The following is a 23626-nucleotide window of genomic DNA, read 5'->3' on the forward strand; positions in this document are numbered from 1 at the left end:
GAAGAAGATCAAGCTTAGAATAGGAATGTTGACTTTGTTTATATTGTAAATAATTCCTTTCCTTATTTGTGAATGTTTTTGGCTTGATTGTAGGAACCATATTAGGCATTATTGTAACTACAAATAGGCGGTTCTGCCTCTTGAATCAATATCAAAATCAATTATACATCATTCTTTTACATGGTACTAGAGCATTGATCTGGGCAATAAAACAAACACAACAAAACCCTAGCCGACCTCCATGGCAGACGACAAAGCATCAGGCACGGCTTCAGGAACCCAGTGGGATAATCCTACTCATCAACTATATCTTCATCATTCAGACCAACCCGGTGCTATTCTTGTGCCGCAGCCCTTGGTCGAAGACAATTACAGCACATGGAAACAATCCATGACTATGGCCTTAACGGTCAAGAACAAAATCGGACTCGTAGACGGTTCGATCGAAGAACCAAGTGGAAAGAATCTCCATGAATGGCAGCAGTGGAATCGCTGCAATAATCTGGTCCAGACTTGGCTGCTAGGGTCGATGTCGAAAGACATCGCTAGCAGCGTTATCAATTGCAAGAACGCCAGGCAGATGTGGATGGAACTACAGGAGCGATTCTCGCATGTGAACGTGGTTCAACTGTTCAATATCGAGAACGAGATTCATGATTGTGTGCAAGGAGGTATGTCTGTGGGATCTTACTTCACAAAGTTGAAGGGACTCTGGGATGCCCGTAACGCTCTCTGCACTTTTCCGATCTGCACCTGTGGCTCAATCAAGGAACTGGCTGCATATTTGGACACACAGAAAACTATGAAGTTCCTCATGGGCCTCAATGACTCATATGCAAGTGTTCGCAGCAACACCTTGCTGCAAGATCCATTACCCACAGTAAACAAGGCGTACTCCCTTGTTCTGAGGCATGAGAAGCAATCGGAAGTAACAGCAGGAAAAGCTTCGACACAACCGGATGCGGCTGTGTTTGCCGTGAAGAATGCCAACCGTGAATCCGAAGGAGAAAAAGATGAGTTGAAGTGCACCAAGTGCAACAAGACAAACCACACTGCCAAGACTTGTTGGGCACACCTCAAATGTGCATTTTGTGGCTGGAAAGGTCACACGGCAGAATACTGCCGCAAGAAGAAGGCAGCGGCTGAGGCTAATTTTGGGGCAGTGCTTTCCAAAGGGAATCAAGCAGCAACGTGTTTGACAGACAGGAAGGAGATGAAGTTCCCGTTTACTGCTGAAGAGTGCAAACAAATCTTGAGTATGCTACACAATAAATCCTCATCTGCCAATCATGTTAGTAATCCTGCAACCCATGAAGAACTCTCAAGTAAAGCCTTTTCACTCAACTCTCATGGAAAACAAAGCACTTGGATTTTAGACAATGGCTGCACAGATCATATGATTTATGATCCCGACATGTTCTCCACCTCGAGGCCTGTCACTAATCACACAGTGGAATTGCCGAATGGATCCGTAGCACAAGTGACTCACATTGGCAAAGTTGTCTTGTCCCCCAATTTGATCCTTGAGAACGTTTTATGTGTCCCGTTCTTTAAGTTGAATTTGGTTTCAATTAGCAAGTTATCCAATTCATCTTGTATTACAATATTTCTGAACCAATTTTGTATCATACAGGACCTACGTTCGAGGACGATGATTGGGACGGGAATTGAACGGGAGGGCCTCTACTATCTCGACCATACCAAGAAAGGAACATACAATCAGGCACACAAGACCCATCCCATCCTTTGGCACCAACGCCTTGGCCACCCATCTACCAGAATTCTTCCATTATTTCCTATTACTACTTTTAAACATGCATCTTGTGATACCGACAAGTGCATAATTTGCCCCTTGGCTAAACAAACCAAGCTTCCCTTTTCTTCCAGTTTAATTACTACTCATTCTAGTTTTGATTTAATTCATATAGACATATGGGGTGGTTATAAAATTGCTTCCACTTCGGGTGCAAAGTATTTTCTTACTATTGTTGATGATTATACTAGATGCACATGGATTTACCTTATGAAACACAAGTCTGATGCTCGGCCTCTTCTAGTTAATTTCATCAATATGGTTGCCACTCAATTTGATTCCAAAATTAAAATCATTCGTAGTGATAATGGCCCTGAATTCAAAATTGACAGTTTCTATGCAGATAAAGGTATTATGCATCAAACTAGTTGTATCAACACACCACAGCAAAATGGGGTTGCTGAAAGAAAACATAGACACTTGTTAAATATGGCACGTGCCTTGCTTATTCAGGCCGGGCTTCCCACTCATTTTTGGGGGGATACCATTCTCACATCAGCTTATCTCATCAATCGTACCCCTACTCCTCTTCTCGATGGCAAAACCCCGTATGAAAAATTGTTTAACAAAACTCCCAGTTATTCCCATTTGCGTGTTTTTGGTTGTTTATGCTTTACTTCTACCCATGCCCAAACTCGTTCCAAATTTGATCCACGAGCCTCTCGGTGTATTTTTTTGGGCTATCCTTATGGTCAAAAAGGCTATCGGGTTTTTGATCTTAGTCAACAAAAGGTCGTTGTGTCTCGTGATGTGAGTTTTTTTTAGGATGTGTTTCCTTTTCTTCTTCCTCACTATTTCGCTGCGTCCCCACATCCCCATATTACCCACATTCCCAACATTTCTTCATCGCACCCTGACCCATTTTTACCCTCTGATTTGGACTCCCTTTCCGCAGCCCACCTGTCTACACCTCCCGTTGGGCCTCCACCCACACCCGGCCCACCTAACCCCACCTCTCTTAACCCACTTCCTGCAGAACCCACACCTGCCGAACTCACACCTCTGCTTTCTCCTTCTCCGTTCCCCGCTCACTCTCCACCGACACCTCTCCTTTCCCCACCACCGTCACCCCCGCCTACCAGCCCCGCTCCGCGCCGCAGCGGTCGCTCCACCCGACCGCCCGCCTATTTGCAGGACTTTCATCTCGAGACTAGCTTCCCTTCCCGGCTCGCCTCATCATCGTCTTCGAACCTGGTCACCCGTTTAGGTACGGCTCACCCGATCTCTCAGTTTTTGTCTTATGCTCACCTTTCTCACCCTCACAAAACATATCTTGCTCAACTTACTCTTCTTAAAGAACCCACAAGTTTCTCTCAGGCAGTCCAACACCCACATTGGCGTGATGCCATGAAAACTGAGATTGCTGCCTTACAAGCTAATGAGACTTGGAGCTTGGTGCCGTTGCCTCCTCATAAGCGGTCGATCGGTTGTAAGTGGATGTATAAGGTGAAATTGAAGGCTGATGGCACAGTTGAACGCTACAAAGCCCGCTTAATGGCCAAGGGCTACAGTCAGGTTGAAGGCGTTGATTACCGGGAAACCTTTGCCCCCGTTGCCAAAATGGTGACAGTTTGTGTTCTTCTTAGTGTGGCCTCTCTGCGTGGCTGGCATCTCCATCAGTTGGATGTGAACAATGTGTTCCTGAATGGTGACCTTGATGAAGAGGTCTTCATGTCCTTGCCTTCTGGTTTCGGACGAAAGGGGGAGCATCGGATCTGCCAATTGCACAAGTCGTTGTACAGGTTAAAACAAGCATCTAGGCAGTGGTTTATCAAGCTTTCCACTGCCCTCAAGGCCGCGGGATTCCGACAGTCACGATCTGACTATTCTCTCTTCGTCCGACGTCGTCAAGACAACTTCCTAGTGTTGCTTGTATACGTTGATGATGTTATACTGGTAGGAAACAATTTGGAAGATATAGAAAACACAAAGTTGTTCTTGGCTAACTGATTCAAACTCAAGGATTTGGGGCAGTTGAAATATTTCCTTGGCATCGAAGTTGCCAGGTCACGACATGGAATTAGTTTGTCACAACGAAAGTATGCTTTGGAAATCTTGGATGATGCAGGCTTTTTGGGTGTCAAACTTTCTCGATTCCCTGTGGAACCGAATTTATCACTTACACAGCTCGATGGAAAGCTGTTAGAAGATGCTTCGGTATACAGAAGAATGGTTGGGAGATTAATATATTTGACCATAACTAGGCCAGACTTGACCTATGTTGTACATGTACTGAGCCAGTTCATGGACAAACCACGACAACCGCATCTGGAGGCAGCCCACAAAGTGCTTAAGTATATTAAGCGAACACCGGGCCAAGGCATCCTACTGCCATCTACAGGGTCACTACAATTGCGGGCATTCTGTGATGCCGATTGGGCACGTTGTAAGGATACAAGAAGATCGATCACGGGATACTGCATCTTACTTGGGCAAGCACCGGTCTCTTGGAAGACTAAGAAACAGACAACGGTATCACGTTCAAGTGCGGAAGCCGAGTATCGTTCCATGGCTACCACTTGCTGCGAAGTTACATGGTTGAAGAACATTTTGAAGGATTTGGGAGTTGATCACACGCAGCCAGTAGCCTTGTTTTGTGACAATCAGGCGGCTATACACATAGCATCGAATCCGGTGTTTAATGAGAGAACCAAACACATAGAGATAGATTGCCATCTGGTTCGAGAAAAAGTACAAGAAGGGACGATTCAGACAGCTCACATTCGAACCACAAATCAGCCAGCAGATTTGTTCACTAAACCATTAAGCTCGACACAATTTGAGGTGCTACTTAGCAAGTTGGGTGTCATAAACATACACTCCAACTTGAGGGGGAGTGTTGAAGAAGATCAAGCTTAGAATAGGAATGTTGACTTTGTTTATATTGTAAATAATTCCTTTCCTTATTTGTGAATGTTTTTGGCTTGATTGTAGGAACCATATTAGGCATTATTGTAACTACAAATAGGCGGTTCTGCCTCTTGAATCAATATCAAAATCAATTATACATCATTCTTTTACAAAATAAAGTTATAGATGTAATTCCGCACAAAGAGAAATGCTAAGGAAAATTCTCCCAAAATAAGACTCTTGTGAGCTCTCTCAACTCATGTGTTTTTGCACAATTTCCGTGTCAACCTTAAGAAATTTGTGCGAAAAAACATGAGCTGATGGAGATTTTACGAAGATTCTCATTTAAGGGTGGCTATACGTAAAGACAAAAACTATCACTTACTTCAAGGAATTTCATTAGATTTTAAATATGTCGGAGGGGTAAAAACATAAAAACAATTCAAGTACGACTCAAAATATAGAAACAATGTTTTAAAATACCAACTATATCCCTAAGATTTTAGGACTATTAATATAACTCAGCTATCACAACTCCAACAAAATAAATATGTGTCATAAGCTCAATTCATTATTGACTATTTCTGCAGAATCAGTTTTGAAGCTATATGTAGAATCAGTTTGTATCCTTATTATTAGAATCAGTTCAATCCGTTCTCAACCATTTTTGCAGAATTAGTTCAATCAGTTCTCAAACATTTTTTGCAGAATCAATTCAACCCGTTTTCAACTATTTTTGCAGAATCAATTCAACCCGTTCTCGATTATTTTTACAGAATTAGTTTAACTCGTATTTGACCATTTTTTCAGAATCAATTCAACCCATGCTCCACCATTTTTGCAACATCAGTTCAACTCGTCTTCGACCATTTATACAAAATTAGTTTATCTCGTCCTCCACCATTTTGGCAGAATCATTTAAACCTGTCCTCAATTATTTTTGCAGAATCAGTTCAACCTGTCCCAACCATCTTTCAGATTCAATTCAATCCGTCATCGACCATTGTTGTTGAATCAGTTCAACCAGTTATCTACCATTTTTCCAGAATCAGTTTAACACGTCTTCCACCATTTTTGCACAATCAGTTCAACCCGCTCTCCACTATTTTTTCAGAATCAGTTCAACTCGCTATCCATTATTTTACAAAATCAATTTAACCGTTTTGGACAATTTTTGCAAAATTAATTCATTCTGTCTTCTTCAACCATTGTGAGATTCCATATTTTTTAAAAAGTTGTTGTTGGGTTTTCTTGTATATCATATTATACATATACTAAAACCGGGTTCCCTGTGTATATGCTAAAACCGGGTTCCCTCTGCCGCTGGTTTTCACGAACTGTTCGTGAACAGTGAAATGGCGGTAATGCTCTACGCTGCTGCTGATTCTCAACGTGTTGATCATCGCGTAATGCGAAGGAGGATGCAACAGCCGAAGCCAGCTCTCTCTCTTTCTCAAAGATTCCTCTCTTCTTCTTCCTCTGATCTGACCAATCACAGTCAGATTCTCTCTTCCAACACCCACATCAAATTTGGTAGGGTTTCCACGACCTCCTAAAACCTTTTGTTTTGCCAGGAAAGTCATTATTTTTTAATTTTCCCCATAATTTTATGCTAATGTGGCCTGTTTCCCGTCCTGATTCTCTCAGTCTTTGCTCCATCTTCTCGAGCTCTCTCTCGCAGCTCATCCATTTTATGCTAATTGAAGAGCTCCTTCATCTTCCCCAATACTGGCGTTTTCGAAAATTTCACTGTATTTCGCAGATTGGAGCCTTCTGTAATGACCGGAGCTGTTGGGATTTTGAAAAAAAATGGCAGTAATTTTTCTTTTGGGTTTCGTCTCTCTGGTATTTATACTGAACCCAAAACCCCAAAAGATTTGAACTTTCAGGTAAATTAATTTATCTTTTTCTGATTGTTTTTTCTTTTCTTTTTGGAGAATTTGTTGTTAGAATTTGTGTAAATTGCTGCCATTGTGTTATGAGTTAGGAGAAGAACAGGGTTTCAGATGCAAGGGACGAGATGGTTATGTGTGTTTTGCGTAATTCATGATATTGTATGAAGTTTGGGTTGAGGTATGAATTTACTTGGAAATGTATGTATGCAGGTTGAATATGCCGTTTGAGAAACTATGGTTTATTCCTATGTTCGGTAATTATTTTCATTTTATTCTGGATTTGTTCAAGTTGCAGTTTTCAGCATTGGAAGATGTTTATCTAATTCCAAGTATCTAATTGATTTTGTACCAATATACAGTACTCAAATGCTCTCAACGAATACCCGCTTTCTCCCTCTCTCTCATGATGATTGCTGTGTATTAACACGCCCAGAGAAGGTGAGAATCCAGCCTTCCCAAACTTGGCCTGCCTTATCGGCTGTAGAGTATCAACAGGTGCACTTGAAATTCCTTATAAAATTTGGTAATTATTATTGACATGGTGTGACGTTTGCTATTAACTATGCTGAAATATTTGAGAACTGCAGAGTAAACAAAAGAGAAAAGGAAATTTAGAGTGAGAATGGTATAATAATTGCTTTGTAATTGTATGAATGAATTAACTAATCAACACAGAGAGAGAGAGAGAGAGCTACCAACTTAAACAACAACTAATCACCTTGCTTAGCTCTCACGACACATACTTAACAGGCTAACAAACACTAACCACTAAACTGATCTGCTGAGTTGGACCATTAACCTCTGTTTATATCTCCACCACTCATCTTTCGGCACTTATCAATATTTGCAAAATCTAGAGTTGCAGAAACCTCATTTTTAATGAATATTATTTTTAGTTGATAATTAATTGATGATTAATCTATTCCATTGTTCATTATTTTATCGCCAAATACTTTGAATATTCATTAGCAAAAGATATAGGGTCCACTATTTAATGAATAAAATTTTGATGGTGGATTGCATTTCTTGAGTTATAAATGTGGTGAATCCATTATTTACTAGCTTAATAATCATAATGTTTTGGCCACTTATCTTGAATTTTGTTCAAATTGAAGAAGTCACATGTTTCTTAAATGGAAACCTGTGTTATTTGAATTTGGCTTTTACACTTGAACTACATTTGTAAATCCCGTGTTGTGCAAATTACTCTACACACCATGACCTGCATTTCTAATTGTTTACTGGTCTATACTTTAGAGATAGTGTACATCAATTTGCTTTTTGTAGTGCATGTGACTGTGATCTTGAATATTTCATATTCTTTGAGATTTTCAGCATTCAGGTTTTGAAAATTCTGAACTTTATTCTTTTGTTTTTCTTCCTGTTTTATCAGGAATTGAGCCATGGTCCTTTGAACAACATTTGGGGCAAGCTGTTTTTATCCCTGCTGGGTGCCCTTTTCAGGTTAAGAATCTTCAGGTAGTTTTCTTTGTAGCTAAATTAATATTTTTGAAGTACCAACTTCGGGTTATTTAAGGAAAATGTGAAGGGTTTAGATTGACTTGACAAGTAATTTATTTAAAGCATCTAATTGCATTTGCTTCTGTATTAATTTTATTTATTGGTCATTCGAAAATGTCGCATAGCAAACATTAAGTCGTCCAATACTACAACGTACATACAATACAGAAAAAAAGCTATCTTTATATTGGTTGACTTAACGTTTTATGTTGTTTATTTTTGATAATTTCCATTCCAAAATGTTTATACTTTTGTGAGTCATTACATTCTTTATAAGTCCACCAAATTCACATTGTATTTCAATAAATTTTAAATGCTTTGTCTGCGCTCTAAACTTTTTTACTACTATGTGTTAGATATTCTAATTACTAAATCAAATTATCACCATTCCATTTAACAGGAAAAAAAAAAAATCCAACATTATTCTTATCATTCACAGATGTGTGCTTCTCAAGCTTTGTTCTATACAAATTTTAATGCACCTAACACTCACTTCAGGATCATTGGCATTGATCAAATAAGGTGACCAAATTCTTATCATTGATCATTCAATACCTTCTCTCTTTGCTTAGTTTTATTCACCCCTCTTAATACTTATTAACTTTGATATGCTTCAAGTTATTCGTTGGTATAGAACCCACCTCAACTGCTTTCAAAATAATAAGATGCTCCTTTACATAATTATGTGAATTATTTAATTTTCAGAAGAACTTGATTTAAACTTTTTAATATTTACACAGGCAAGGGAAAAGGAATTGATAAAGCAGAAAGCTTTAGAGAAAGCTAGAAAGCTTCAGGTAATAATCGTGAATGTATTTTGGGTTATTCTTCTTTTCATAGGCTCAAAATGCAGTCCTTGTTTTGTGGTTGAAGTTTTCCTAAAAGGTATTAAGATGGCTGTTTTTTTGTCAACTTTCCTTCCTTTTTGGTTGATGGTGGCAATAATACAGGTAAAAAAAAAAAAAAAAAAAAAAAAACTGCATGTTTCAGAGGAAAAACCACACCAGGGCACACTTGGAAATAGCTGGAGGTATTGGCAAACCTCACTTTGTATATACATGCTTTACAATTCGTGGAAAACCACATGAATCCTAAAAATGATAGTAGCAAATATGATGTATTGGAACTAATATTTTATTAACATCTTTCTTGCGGTGTTGGAGTTATGCCAGGATGGGTAGTTTACCCCTGGTGTGGGTTGGTGGTTGTTTTGTGTTACGATACTTAAAACTAATGGATTTGTTTCTACTCTTCTTCTTGAGTGATAGTTTAGTTAATTTCTTTTTACTTTCCTACAGGTTACATACATATGGTTTATACGAAGTAAGAGTTTCTGGTGATGGGAATTATCAGGTATCTGTGATAAAGAGAATGCAAAGTAATAGGTTTGTCATCTTTTGGTTTATATTAATTTCTTAGGTATCTGCAATAATGAGAATGCAAAATAACAGTTCCCTTTTGTTATTGTTTTCGCAAAATAATAATTATGCTATTGATTATATCTTATTGTGTTAATGTGTAGCATAGTACATTGAGGGTGAAGAATGAATAAGGGTAAGATTTTCAAGCTATCCAAGGGCTTTACCGCTTTAGTATAACAAAATGTTTCGACATTTTAAACTTTTTTTTCCTATTTACTTTTAAATTTTTTTGGCCTCTCGAATATATTTTGTGCATTAGTTTTAAATTTTGGCTTTAATCTCATTAGTTTGATTCTAATTCAATAAATTTGTGTAACATACAGTTTTCTTTTAGAAAAAGAATTGACCTTTGAATAAAAGTTGTAGTCTTGCTTGATATTACTAGAATGTCTGTTTGCATTTCTTTTAAAAAAAAAATAAAAAAAAAGTAAGATGTTATTAGTGAAAAAGATGTGGTTTAGAGTGGACATCCTTTTCATTCTGCCAATATAGTTATCATTTCATGTCTACTTTACATCCTTTACATCATTTACAGTTATCTATTAGAAAAAGACTTAGAGTACGTAGATCTCACGGAGAACTAAGCGCAATGACGTTCTAGGATTTATATAGCTGACCCTACTTAGTGGGAAAAAGCTTTGTTGTTGTTTTATCAAACGATAAATTTTGTTAAATGAGATGTTATAAATTTCTTCATATCTAAATTTATTGCATCTTTTATTTATTTTTTTCTTTTGCCTTTCTTGGCAATCAAGAAAACTACAGGGAAACTTTTGACATTCCAGTGAACAACTTTTATCATCTGTTATGAATGTAAATCAAACAATACTTTTTGATACCTTTTTGCATGTATTTCATAATCTTTTATATACAAGTACTACTATTGAATCAAAAGCCACAAAAACTACTTAAATAAACCCACATCTAATCTTTTTGCCATCCACTATCAATCAAATTTTTTATATGTGAAAATCTTCTTAATGCTGTCAACATAAACAATATTAATCTTTTATATTTTGTATATACAATCTTTCATACAATTTTTTAACCCGCAGCAATGTGCGAGTATCAATTGCTAGTCTCTATGTACTAAAACTCAGTGAAGGTGGTACTGTGGATGACCAGTGGGCGGACGATTTTGCCCGTCTTTTTCCACCGGTTGTTCCTCTTTGGTTTTTGGGGCACCGAAATGCCGCTTCTGCCCATTGCTTCCACGCATCTGTCATCGATGGAATCCTCCATTTGGATTGTGTTCTCGATTTATCTTTTGCTTTCCGTTGCTTTGGCTAAAAAATCTGGAATGTTCCACCTGCTCCCTGCTCTTCTTTTCCTCTTTTGGACTCTTTTTTTCAATCGACTTCTTTGTCATTATCTCACAACCAACTACAACACCGATTCACCCTCCATTTCTCCTGCTTAGCAAAAGAAAATCAAAGGGGTTCACCTTTGTGGGTTCCGTAAGATACTGGAAGCATCTTTCGTTTCTCTCTTTCTTCTTCTTTTCTTCCACCTCTTCCTCCGCTGAAGCAACTAAAAATCAAAAACCTACTCGCGGCTTCTTCCTCCCGATTTCGAAGCTTCTCTCTCTCTCTCTCTCTCTCCCCACTCCATTGAAGCACCTCCATACACAGGTATCGTTTCTCCTGTAATTATATATTTAATTATTTGAAAGTTAGTTCTTCTGTGTAAAATTCTTGAGCTTTTGATTACCTGCAATATTCAATTTTCTACGACATAGGATTTTTGGATAATTTCATGATTTAGCGATCCTACTAATGATATATCAAGTAGAATCAATATGAGGAATAAATTCTTCAATTTCGTAGCTTCCAAGCGTAGACAAGAGATCATATACGCGGTTTGTGTGTTTGTTTATGTTTGATTTGCACCGATTTTGGTCGGATTTATTTCGGATTTTGTTTTCCGTTTGAGCATCGGTTGTTTTTGCATTGCTGGGAAGTTAATTTTCTACAACTGAGGTATGTTTTCTAACTGCTGTGTTTTGATTTTTATTCTGTGTTTTGATTAATTTTGGATGGAATTTTAACCGTTTGGTTTTGGGTTGGCTCTGTTCCTGTGCTAGCGTTTTCCTGGCTAAGAGGATATTTTGCGGTTTGGTTCCTTGCTTGGTCAGTCTCAGATTTTACCGACGGATAAAAAAGTTGACAAGTTTCTTGATAAGAAAAAAGACTTCATATCAAACCAAGTATTTTAATCGTCCACACGCAGAAGATGCAGACCAAGTATTTCACATGGACCTCATCTTTTGTAGCGTGGTGAAAAGCAACTTTTAGATGTTTCAGGCCTTGCAATTCTGGCAGGGTGATTTCCAAGACTTCATAGTACAAAATATCAGAGCTCTGTCAAAGGCAAAGCATAATTAGTACCCACCCCACATGATGCTTATGAGAGAGAGAGTAAACAACAGAGGAGACCAATACGATGCACTTACTTGATTGTAATGAGTTGACAAAAATCTTCCTCCATCGGTTTCTCCAAAGAATGGAAATGAACGATCTCATCTGTATAACATCAAATCATCCAATATAGTTAGGTTCAACATTCAACAAAATCCAATATAAAAAAAACAGTGACAACAAAGTAAGAGGACAAACACATACATAAGTTTTTGTATAAGAATGCTACGGTAAAGCATGCATCAAACATATACATTCTAAATGTACGCATATATTAAGTTAAGACACAGCTGAAGCTACAAAGTTAATGTGAAACACACCTCATAAATTTCAATTTCTTCATCAAGGGAAAAACCAGCAAGTTGATTCAACTTTGCTAAAATCTCTACTGGCTTATTAAAACTCTTCCCGAAAAGCCTGCCAACAAAACTGGAAACAGAAAAGAAACTTAAATCAGCAAACATGAGTCAAAAGAGAACTATTCGGCTGAGCAGAAAGAGCCATACCGTAGTTCTTTTTTCTCAGGTTCATAAAGCTTAAGGAAAAGCACGATATCTTCCTCAGTTTTGTTAGGCAGAGAAATAGGATGTAGAATCTTGAGAATTTATACAAGAAGAAAATGTAATAAATGATGTCTTCCATAAAGCAATTGGAACTTCAATAAGCCTCAAAACACAGGTCATAACAAGAATATAGTAAGACTGGATTACTGGTCCAAACTCTACTTCCAAAAACAACTTTAGCTCCGCATTGTTCATTTTATTTGATACCCCTCCAATTTGTCCAATCTGTAAAAACACAAGGGGTCATCATTAGCTCTTCTTGGCACCAATGTAAAGCTAGAACACTACCAATCATTTCAAAATCTGAGATCAAATGTTTATCACTGCCCATCAAAAAATTTTTTTACTGTAATAACTTCATTTAAAATGCCTCGTCCAATACTGGAAGCATAATGATTATGGAAATATAAATTAAGAACTTTTTAAATTCCAATTTCGCAAGAGAAATTGACAGTTATAATCATTCGTTCATAAACTTGAAAACTTAGTGCCAGACAGAGCGAAGTAAAAACCGAGACACAATGAGAATTATGAATTACGAAAGGAACAGGGAGCAGTGCCTCCAAGTTTATGCTTGTTTAGAAAATCCTTTCAAAGATAGGAATTGTGATGTACATACTGATTGTGATTCTTCCAGAGGTGTCAATGGTCGATCTTAATAATAGTGTAGTGGTGTGCTTGTTCCTTAAATCTCTTTTTCTTCTCTTTCTTTTTCAATCTTATCTGAAATGAATCATAGAAAAAGGGTTCAGCCCCTTAGTCCGACACTAGAAACCGGAACTTGTACTACCATTAACTAGAAGTAAAGACAAGCAGTTTACCCTCAGATGTTCGGCTACGTCTTTCTCTTCCACGTTACATATTACTTTGTCCTTATAACTGTCCCGTATATACAACAAGCATGTATGCATTTGAGTATCTTGTAAATTTAAAAGGAGTATTATTGAAGTTAGGATCGGTCCGTAGCAATTGTTGGGAATAGAAGACAACAATAGGTCAGTCGACAGTTAATTGACTTTAAAAGTAAGGATGAGTGGAGCAATTGGGATATAGCCACAATAAAAACTCTCTCTTCGTCACCACCATACTGCTCTTCTAAAGCCCTCTTCACATCCACCTTTGTCACAAGTTCATCATCAAACTTGTACCTAAAACAAGCAAGGTCAAATTACATCAACTGACAAGTTATGAACATATATGAAATGCATGAACAAGAACACTCCTAGTCATCCATTAAATCCAAACAAAGAAATACTAACACCAAATTAATACTTGAAAAAAAAAAAATGCAAATAACAGAACAGGTGCTTTTTTTATGGTTGTCAATCAGGCAGTCAGGTAAACCGAATTGTGGAGCCCAAATCCATGGGAAAAGCAATGTGAGAAATATAGATTCCCAACAAACACAACTCATTTTTGATTCGGGTGATAGATACTTTCCACTCTCCCTATCAAGGTCAAGTTCGAGAGGAAATTCAAAGCGATCATTTATCTGCAAAATACAAATAATGCAACATTCTTACCGTGATAACTTATTTGCTTGCCATATAAGAAATGTCATTATCGCACTGAACAGACAATCGTAGCCCAAGAGTTAAAAACGAATTAGGTTAATATATATAATTCAAATGAAAAAATGTACTACATTGATATAGTTCAATTAAACCGGTGGCGAAAAAGAATGTTCATGATGCAGCTTTTCTGAAAATAAATAAATAAACCCATACAATTAGGGTTTTATAATGCAATAATGAAAAAAATTAAAATCAAAGTAAGATTGAAACCATTAGGTAAGCTCAAGTCCTTCATGTGAATACATTAAAAATGTAAAGAAATTATTTTCACATTCTACATTTTCGTTTTCGACTAAGAAGCTTAACCTTAGTACTAAAATGTTACATTTTCAATGCTCCATGTATAAAGCACAGGTGAAGTTGAAGCAGGAAGATGAGCTTCCAGTACAAACCTTAACCATAGTGTCCCGCATAAAATCATACTCAAATCGCTTTAGCTGAAGTTGAAGGGAAGTCAATAAACCGAACACCCTTCTTAGCATCCTGGAATAAACATCCAAAATATTCCTTGAGAACAATATTTTAAAATTTTCATTGCAAAGTAATATTTGTGGGAGATAGTAACTTCAGCAAGCAACTTAATGGAAAGAAAAAAACTAAGGACGGCATCCAATCAGAACTTAAAATATAACGTTGTGAGAACCATATATTAAAAATCTAAGTGGAAGAGGAAATAATGTAAAACCACTAGTTTTGTAAAGTGGTTTGCGGAAGGATACAACTAATAGCAGCCTCAGATTAGAATTACAGTATAAATACAGTCACCAATAGAATTTGGTAATTAACCTGCAAACCAAGTTCTTCGGAGTGGTATTTGTTGTCACCCTCAAGACGTTCAACTTCCACATACTTACTAAAAGAAGCATAAACATCCCGACAGCCTTTCACATCAAGCTGGAGGTCTACAAAGAAATAAGAAGAAACCAGCGGCATGTATTGACAATTTGACATTCACAAACTACTGTTGGATAGTGGCCAAATTAGGCTAGGAAACAAAACAATAGTGATGAGGGAACATCATGATGAGGATTATGTTTCCTTGTTTTGTGGCTTAAATTGCTCCATGTTTTGTGGCTTTTTCAAAGCCATAATTATTTGGCATAAGAAGGGGCACGGGTGAAGAGAGAGTGGAAGAGGGATGAAGAGATGTAAAGCATCCAAAGAGATGGTGAGAGCATTTGGCTCTACCATGGGTAAGGGTGAGAGAAATCAAGAGAGCTAGAGTGAAAGAACTCTTGTGAAAGAACTCTTGGGGTAGAGTGAGGCTCTTGGGAAAATTCTATGAGTGGGTGTACAAGGGATATGGGATTGGGTTATGTCGATTTAACTCATGTGTAACTTGTACTGTTTTTCTCATAGTGAAGAGCAATATCTCTCCGAGGACGTAAGCATGTTTTTGCCGAACCTCGTAAATTTCTCGGTGTCTTTATTTCTTGTATTTTATTTTGTTCAACTGTGTGTGAGTTTGGTGAGGTTGTAATCTGAATCTCGGTTCCGCACTAACGAACGGGCCAAGGCACAACAATTGGTATCAGAGCATCGTTGGGGGCTTTGGTTCGTTGGAGGTCCAGATTTGTTGTTCACCATGGAATTTTCAGTTGAGCAGTTTAAAGGGAGAGGCGGTTTTGCTCTTGGTAAAGGAGAGTAATGGAAGCCTGAAGAAATGGAAGCCGTGTTTAGGGATGCTTGGATCAACTGCGAAAGTTGATGTTGAGGAAGAAGACAAAGGCCTCTTTCTTCTTACCTCACTTTCAGATTTGTACGAGAACCTTGTGAAACTTTACTGCAAGGAAAGAAACAGTAAGTTTGGAGCAGGTGCAAGCTTCTTTGGTGTGGAATGATACACACAAGAGACCATGGATGATGGTGGGCACAAGACTGCTTAAGCTATTCAAGGTTGAAATCGTGGAAGAAAATTGGAAAGAGGATCTGAGAGAGACATCAGGTTCGGATCCGGTTCCGGAGGCAAGGGTCCACAGTGCTACGGGTGCAAGGCCGGGTTAGCAAGTTTGTGGTGGAAGACTTTGAGTATGCCCTCTAGGTACTCGAAGCAACACTTCTCCTAGTGATGTTTAGTCTCAAGTGTTGCAGGGGTTTTGTAGCAGGTGGAGCTATGGGATTCACAGGTGATGAGAAGGTCCTGAGGTAGGAGGAAGTGTGGGAATTTTGTCTGGCTCGATGGGTTGTTGCTGGAAATAGGCGCGCTGACGAGTTTCCAGGTTGCAGACAATGAAGAGGAGGAAAACCTGCTGGAGGAGACGAGGATGTGTTGAGATCCTGTCTGAAGCTAAATGGTGATTTTTAGCTTGCAGCAGCTGCACATGCATTGGCCGTAACTGAATCGGAACAGGACCAATGAGGTGGATTCAGAGTGTGCATGCTGGTACGTAAGGCCAATGGACTTTGGTACAATTTGGCCAAGGTGGAGATTGTTGGATAGTGGCCAAATTAGGCTAGGAAACAAAACAATAGTGATGAGGGAACATCATGATGAGGATTATGTTTCCTTGTTTTGTGGCTTGTTTTGTGGCTTAAATTGCTCCATGTTTTGTGGCTTTTTCAAAGCCATGTTTTGTGGCTTTTTCAAAGCCATAATTATTTGGCATAAGAAGGGGCACGGGTGAAGAGAGAGTGGAAGAGGGATGAAGAGATGTAAAACATCCAAAGAGATGGTGAGAGCATTTGGCTCTACCATGGGTAAGGGTGAGAGAAATCAAGAGAGCTAGAGTGAAAGAACTCTTGTGAAAGAACTCTTGGGGTAGAGTGAGGCTCTTGGGAAAATTCTATGAGTGGGTGTACAAGGGATATGGGATTGGGTTATGTCGATTTAACTCATGTGTAACTTGTACTGTTTTTCTCATAGTGAAGAGCAATATCTCTCCGAGGACGTAGGCAGGTTTTTGCCGAACCTCGTAAATTTCTCGGTGTCTTTATTTCTTGTATTTTATTTTGTTCAACTGTGTGTGAGTTTGGTGAGGTTGTAATCTGAATCTCGGTTCCGCACTAACGAACGGGCCAAGGCACAACAACTACTTCACACTCCTAACACTTTAAATTGTGCCAAAGAATGTTACCATAAAAAGATTCTTTCCTTTTAGATTTGTAGTCCACATTGAAGCATTCAATGTAATTCATGTAATGTCCTTCAACTAACTGATGTATTGTACCCTCCACAACAGTTCCCTGGACCCAAAGAACAATCATCAGAATGAAAATGGAACACAAACTATACTCATGGAAAAAAACTGAAACATTCCCATACCTTCATTTCAAGCTTTTCACTAAGAACTCTATTAAGTTCCTGCGCCTCATGTTTCATAAACAAATCATTTGTATCCCAACCAAAAGACTTGGTCAATTCTTTAGTTGCAACACTGCTTTCACTGTATTGAAGTTTATAGAATAAACGTTGTAGTGCCAAAGGAATGCTTCCTGAAGGCACGTCATTCTCAGTTGTCGGCATATGATGCACACACTGGTAAGTAACTCCAAAATTAAGATCTTGCATATAAATTTCAAAAGACAATTCATGTTGAGCTTACAATAACAACAGGAGATCACGTAAACAACCTTTCTGAAGTATGGTATATGGTACCAAGTCTGGAGTAGAGAATTCATATAACCAGTTGCTCCCTGATTCTTGAGCCCAATATACTATGACCAATAGTCAGGAACCTTATGGACAGCAACTTCAGCTTCAATCACAACTGTTCTGTTCACCAGATAACCCCTACTAGGGTCAAAAAGATCATCAAGGGGCATGAATGATGTGAATCCCCATTCACTTTCTCTTGCATTGAACTGGTGTTGTGTGTCTGCAACATCATACAACAATCAAGGAGAAAGGTCTAAAGTAGGTTCTATAATATGATTAAAATATGGTTAAAGGCATTTCAAATTTTTTATTTTGTCAAACGATAAATTTGTCAGATTAGGAAGCCGATAGGGTTCGAACCCACGGAGTGATGCAAGGGCAACACTCCTCTCCACCATTGTGGTAGAGGGTCACTTGCAAAGGCGTTTCAAATTAATGTTGTACAGCATAAGCCACGGCCAATTTTCAAAAGGTTGACAGTCCAACCTCAAGATGATCCCTTAATAAATGAAAACCCTTGATTTAATATGTTCAGCCTTTTCATTACCTAGATTTCAATCTGTCCATAATTGTTTAATTGCACACGGTTTCCAAGTAAATTCTTGTTGTCCCACTTATACTGTTAATCTATATTTGATATCTAGACACCTATAGAAGGACTAATCTATTGTTTTTCAATTAGGCTATGGAGCTACTGCCATCGGCCAAGATGTTAGAGAGAAAGGGGTGGAAGAATTATTTTTATAGTTTTGATTTTTCAAGGAGTAAAATCAGAATTATAACCTCATAAACAATATTAGGGTGACTACTTAGAATGATTGATTTCCATTGGTTGTCATTTCTCTTGTAAGCACATAACCTTTTCATCAATGAGGAGTTACCATATTGTCTTGAGATGAATGGGTTGGCTTGGTGTTGGGCCTCGGGCGAGTTTCTTCACTTTAGCTCTTTTGGGATTTTATTCTTTCAAGTCCAAAGTTCAAATATTAATCCAAATAGGTGGTAATAGCCTTACCATACTTCCTCTATGTAGAAGGCTACGGCCACACACACGTGTCAGAAGAATGACTCGTTAGAAATTCAAGATCTGATACTCACCAAAATACATCATTTGGACATTCATTAATTTGAATGTCCAGTAGCACGATTTGAGTAGCAGCAAATGCCAATGGGCAATTGAAAATTGGAAATTACCCAGAGGAAAAATGAAATGAAAAATTACTTTAAGCAATGGGATGATGAGATGGGATTCTAGTGCTGTTGGGTGGATTAATCATCACGCAGTGTATGCTATTAGTGTGATTAGCATTAGCATTAGCATTAGCAGCTCCCCAAACCTAAAAAGCCCTAATGCATTATCAACACACCCACACGAAAAGTGATTCGCATTTGTTGGAAAATTCTCCGTGCAGTATCAACACAACCACACGAAACACAATCCGAAATCATCGAATAGAGAAAATGGGAAATGGGAGATTCGGTGGAGAGTGGGAGAGGAGAGGTGAGTGAGGGTGGATTAGGGTTGGATTATGGCATGACAAGAAATTAGAGTGGGGAAGGTTGGATTGTTGATAGCATTTGGTATTTATATTACCGACCCTCAAATCCATCAAAATCCCCCATTCCTTAAAATCATAGCTAGTAAATCTTTGATATTCTCACTACACCTAAAATTGGATGGATTTTTTTTTTTTTAAAACGTAATTGTCTACCCTTGGATTTGAATGTATTCTTTAAAATCCTGCTAAATCCTAACTTGACTACATTCTGATTTCAAAGTCTTTTAAAATCTTAATTGACTATACTTGGATTTTAAAGTCTATTAAAATCCTATCAAATCCTAATTTGGCTACACCCCCTTAAAATTTCATCTGGCAAAATTGAGAGACATGTTTGGCATATTTAATTCCTTCGATGGTTTTTACAGTCTGCAAAATTAATTTCAACGATTTAATCATCAAACTTGTTTCTATATACTCCAAAACCACACACGCCAAAAATCAAAGCAAACTTTCAGGGATTAGGTAATGAGACAAAATTCTTGGACGGTTAAAAACGAAAAATCATTATTTAATAGCCATTTAAGCTCCGGTTTTGATATTTTTTACAACTACATTCCTCGACCCTAGAAAAATACAATGACCGAGCCTGATCATCATTTAAAATATTTACATTAGTGGATATTTAGAAAAATACAATGAACGAGCCAGATTTCCCAAAGAATAGGAATGTATTTCCTAGGTATCTTATTCTATTTTGTTTCCTAGTTCCTAGAAGACCTTTTTCAGGAAGGATTGTGTTTTATAGTAGTATAAATAAGGCTAATTAGCCATTAGGGTTGAGGAGGCATTATTTTGGAGAACTCGGCTCAGAGAGCTTTTGATGATTCAAGTTTGTTTGCAAGGTGTTTTCTATCCATATTTTTAATAATATTTTTCTTTATGATTGTGTGTAACTACTTTCTTTTGTTAGGGTGATGCCACGAGTCTTAGCAAAAATATATAGTTTCTTTTCAATTTACTTATGAATTTATGCATGTAGGTTTTGAATTATTAATCACGGAGTTCGAAACTATCCAATTGTCTTAATACTTGATCACCATTAAAATATTTAGAAAAATAATTTGATGCAATTTGGTCGGAGGTCAATCCCTGAAATTGACGAGGGATTCTTGTGGTTAATTGTAATTTCATTTAGGATGAATAGGGTTTCATAAAGCTTAATCAATCTTGCATGTTTAGATTTTCTCTGAATATCATAGGCATATTGGATGTTTGATATATGGTCTAGATTAAGGGTCCAAGTAGAGCATACTTTAGGAAAACATAACCTTCAAAATATGCATGTATAAGTCATAAGTAATTAGAAGAACTACATAAAATTGTTAAGGTAACAGCGGAACTCTAGTTTACAACTTTATTTTCAAAACAGTTTTCTTTTAGTTATTTTATTTTTGCCAAATCCTTTTAATTGTTTTAATTGAAATTCGTTTTTATTATTTTAAATTCCAAAATCAACTTTTTTCCAAATTTTGTTTTAAATAGGTAATTAAAGATTAGTTTAAATAAAAATTATTCATTTAGTCCATGTGGGAACGACCTTGCATGAGCATTCATACTACAAAAACCTTGTTCTTGTACAAGTGTTTTTAAGTATTTTTATCCTTACTTTTGCAGGTGGTAAAAATCCTGTCATTCACTGTACCCATTACCTTAAAAATACAAAAGTTGCGTTGTGTGAGTTTGCATTTTGTGGGAAAGTTCAAAAATTTTGAATCAAATCAATCAGAATTCAATGGTGCTTATGAAAGATGTTAAAGATTAGCCAACATCATCAATATTTTAAATTCAAGGCTTTAGTTTTTGTACTCCACAAGATCCGTTTATTGAATCATTTTATATATCAAATATTTAGTGATGAAATTAATATTTACTAAATTATAATGCAGCAACTGAACAAATATATTTTTTGCTTGACGAAAATGGATATAACCGTTAACCGATGGAGAATCCGTTACCTGGTAGCTATGGGATAATCTCCTATGGTTGATTTTCGGCTAGAAATATGGTTAACTTTTGTGGTTATGGGGATGAATATAGTATTTCCATTCCCAAACTAAACTGTTTCCATCCCTAATCTTACAACAGGTCAATGCTTTATGATTTATTAATCAATAAAGCATTTATAGCCCGAGCCATGATACTGTTTTGATGACTGTTTAATTATAAGAGGATTTGATTCTGGTATTGATTTGATCTTTTGGGAGAATGCTAAAAAATGTTGAATTTATTTTGGAATCATTTTTGCTCATCATCACAATTATGGTGTAATACTCACTATATCTTAATTTAGTATAATATGATGATTTGGAATGATTGAATTTCTTTTATTGATTACAATTGTACAAGGATATACAAATATATATTGATTACATTTAGCCAAACTAGGAAAGAGAATTCTTCTAATCTAATTTAGGAGCTAATAAGGTGTTGACCCGTAGAAGAAGATGATTACAACAATCATGGGGATTTCTCTATGATATGATTTCCAACACTCCTCCTCAAGTTGGATCAAGTTGGAGAGTGAATATCACGAAGTCCCAACTCGCCACTTAAAGCATGAAACTGTTCCTTTCCCAATGGTTTCGTAAATATGTCTGCTACTTGTGCTCGCGAATGAACATAGAATGGTGAAATCAAGCCGGCTTGCAATGTTTCTCGCACGATATGACAATCAATTTCAATGTATTTTGCGCGTTCATGAAAACCTGGATTTGCTGCAATGTAGAGAGCTGCCTGATTATCTCAAAAGAGAGATGCTGGTTGATTTTTTGGGACTTTCAAGTCTTCAAGAATATATCGTATCCAAGTTAATTCCAAACATGTCAATGCCATAGAACAGTATTCTGGTTCTGCTGATGAGTGTGCCACATTTGTCTGCTTTTTTTTATTTCCAAGATATAAGGGAATTTCCCAAAAATATGCGATATCCGGAAATGGAACGTCTCGTGGTGGTACAACTTGCCCAATCAGAATCACAAAAGGCTCGTAGTGTGAGATTATTTGAGGAAGGAAAGAATAACCCTTGACCTGGAGCCCCTTTTATAAATCTTAATACTTGTAAAGCTACTTCTCAATATGGATTTCGTGGATTTTGCATGAACTGGCTCAAAATTCTGATTGAATAAACAATATCAGGCCTTGTGTCTGTTCAGTAAATTAATCTCCCTACCAATCTTCTATATTTTGTAGGATCATGGAGAAGATCGCCATCATCAGGGTTCAACTTCAAATGTTCCTCCATTGGAAAAGTACTTGGTCGAGCTCCCAATAAACCTGCATCTTTTCAAATATCCAAAACATATTTTCGTTGGGATATGAAGATACCCTTTCTTGATCATGATACTTCAATGCCTAGAAAATATTTTAAGTTTCCCAAATCTTTGATATGAAATTGTTGCAGGAGGGAGTCTTTTAGATTTTTGATTGCCTTTTCATCATTTCCTGCCACAATTATGTCATCAACATAAATAAGAACAGCAGTAAAAGAGTTTCCATGTATCTATGTAAAAAGGGAATAATCTGCCTTGGATTGTTGGAAACCTGCTCCTTGAATAGCATGCAAAAATTTTGCAAACCAATTTCGGGTAGCCTGTTTGAATCCATATAAGAACTTTTTGAGCTGACATACCAAATTCTCCCCCTGTCAGCGAATACCAGGTGGAATTTCCATATAGACTGCTTCGTCAAGGTCCCCATGTAGAAAAGCATTTTGGACATCCAATTGATGAAGGAACCAATTCTGAGATACAGCAATGGCAAGTAGACAACAGACAGTGGTAAGTTTGGTTGTAGGAGAAAAAGTTTCCAAACAATCAACACTTTCAATATGAGTATAGCCCTTAGCAACAAGATGAGTTTTGTGATACTCGATGGACCCATCAGAATTATACTTGATTTTATAGACCCATTTGTAACCAATGGGCTTATGACCATGTGGTAAAGGAACAAGTGTCCAGGTATTATTTTGCTTTAGGGCATCAAGTTCAGCTTTCATGGCATTTCTCCAATGGAGTTCGACAATAGCTTGAGAAAAGAAGTGGGTTAAGTGACACATGTAATGTTAGCTAAAAATGATCGTAGAAGGGTGGATGAAGGTAAAGTCACTCAGAAGGTGTTTTGTTGGATAATAGAGGAGTGAGTATTCGGTTTATGAGGTAAAGGCAGTAAGAATACACTCCCCCCAAAAAGAGATGGGCAAATTGGATTGTAAACGTAACGCACGGGCTACATTAAGGATGTGACGATGCTTTCTTTCAATAACACCATTTTGTTGAGGAGTATAGACACAATTATGTTGAAATTCGACTCCATTGGTAAGGAAAAAATGTTTTAAAGATAAAAACTCAGAGCCATTATCATAGTGGATTGTTTTGATGGCGGTATTAAATTGTATGCGAATGAATTAAAAGAAAGAT

The 23626-nt window shown here is 37.3% G+C and overlaps 2 protein-coding genes and 1 pseudogene across 6 annotated transcripts; 2 read left to right on the forward strand and 1 right to left on the reverse strand.

Moving 5' to 3' along the window:
• The first annotated feature begins 216 nt into the window (after positions 1 to 216).
• On the forward strand, positions 217 to 1849 carry LOC137716948 (uncharacterized). Its single transcript, XM_088682022.1, has 2 exons — positions 217 to 1325; positions 1634 to 1849. Exons 1-2 carry the CDS (start codon positions 242 to 244, stop codon positions 1669 to 1671), a joined length of 1122 nt encoding a protein of 373 aa, XP_088538148.1. The 5' UTR covers positions 217 to 241; the 3' UTR covers positions 1672 to 1849.
• A 4137-nt stretch (positions 1850 to 5986) lies between these two features.
• Positions 5987 to 9881, forward strand: LOC137744746 (uncharacterized). 5 transcript variants are annotated; one of them, XM_088682025.1, is made up of 9 exons: positions 5987 to 6196; positions 6311 to 6552; positions 6769 to 6812; positions 6918 to 7053; positions 7952 to 8037; positions 8519 to 8601; positions 8820 to 9109; positions 9378 to 9464; positions 9602 to 9881. In XM_088682025.1, the coding sequence occupies exons 3-6, from the start codon at positions 6793 to 6795 to the stop codon at positions 8598 to 8600; spliced, it is 324 nt and encodes a 107-aa protein (XP_088538151.1). In that variant the 5' UTR covers positions 5987 to 6196; positions 6311 to 6552; positions 6769 to 6792; the 3' UTR covers position 8601; positions 8820 to 9109; positions 9378 to 9464; positions 9602 to 9881. The 5 variants fall into 5 exon arrangements, with proteins under 5 accessions (XP_088538151.1, XP_088538154.1, XP_088538152.1 ...); XM_088682028.1 differs by having other exon boundaries at positions 8820 to 8876; XM_088682026.1 differs by having other exon boundaries at positions 6651 to 6812; positions 9378 to 9881.
• Positions 9882 to 10596: 715 nt separating this feature from the next.
• On the reverse strand, positions 10597 to 23205 carry LOC148692484 (ubiquitin C-terminal hydrolase 13-like; annotated as a pseudogene).
• Positions 23206 to 23626: the final 421 nt, after the last annotated feature.

Source organism: Pyrus communis, chromosome 12, assembly GCF_041283825.1.
Source record: "Pyrus communis isolate YQ-2024b chromosome 12, ASM4128382v1, whole genome shotgun sequence".
Taxonomy (NCBI): Eukaryota; Viridiplantae; Streptophyta; class Magnoliopsida; order Rosales; family Rosaceae; genus Pyrus; species Pyrus communis.

Bases quoted from the DNA above. Each gene is read 5' to 3' on its own strand.
- LOC137716948 (XM_088682022.1), top strand. From the start codon at position 242: ATGGCAGACGACAAAGCATCAGGCACGGCTTCAGGAACCCAGTGGGAT. The intron at 1,326-1,633 runs GTAAAGCCTTTT...TGTATCATACAG, and splicing joins AACCCATGAAGAACTCTCAA to GACCTACGTTCGAGGACGAT.
- LOC137744746 (XM_088682026.1), top strand. From the start codon at position 6,793: ATGGTTTATTCCTATGTTCG. The intron at 7,054-7,951 runs GTGCACTTGAAA...CTGTTTTATCAG, and splicing joins CGGCTGTAGAGTATCAACAG to GAATTGAGCCATGGTCCTTT. The intron at 8,038-8,518 runs GTAGTTTTCTTT...TATCATTCACAG, and splicing joins TTCAGGTTAAGAATCTTCAG to ATGTGTGCTTCTCAAGCTTT.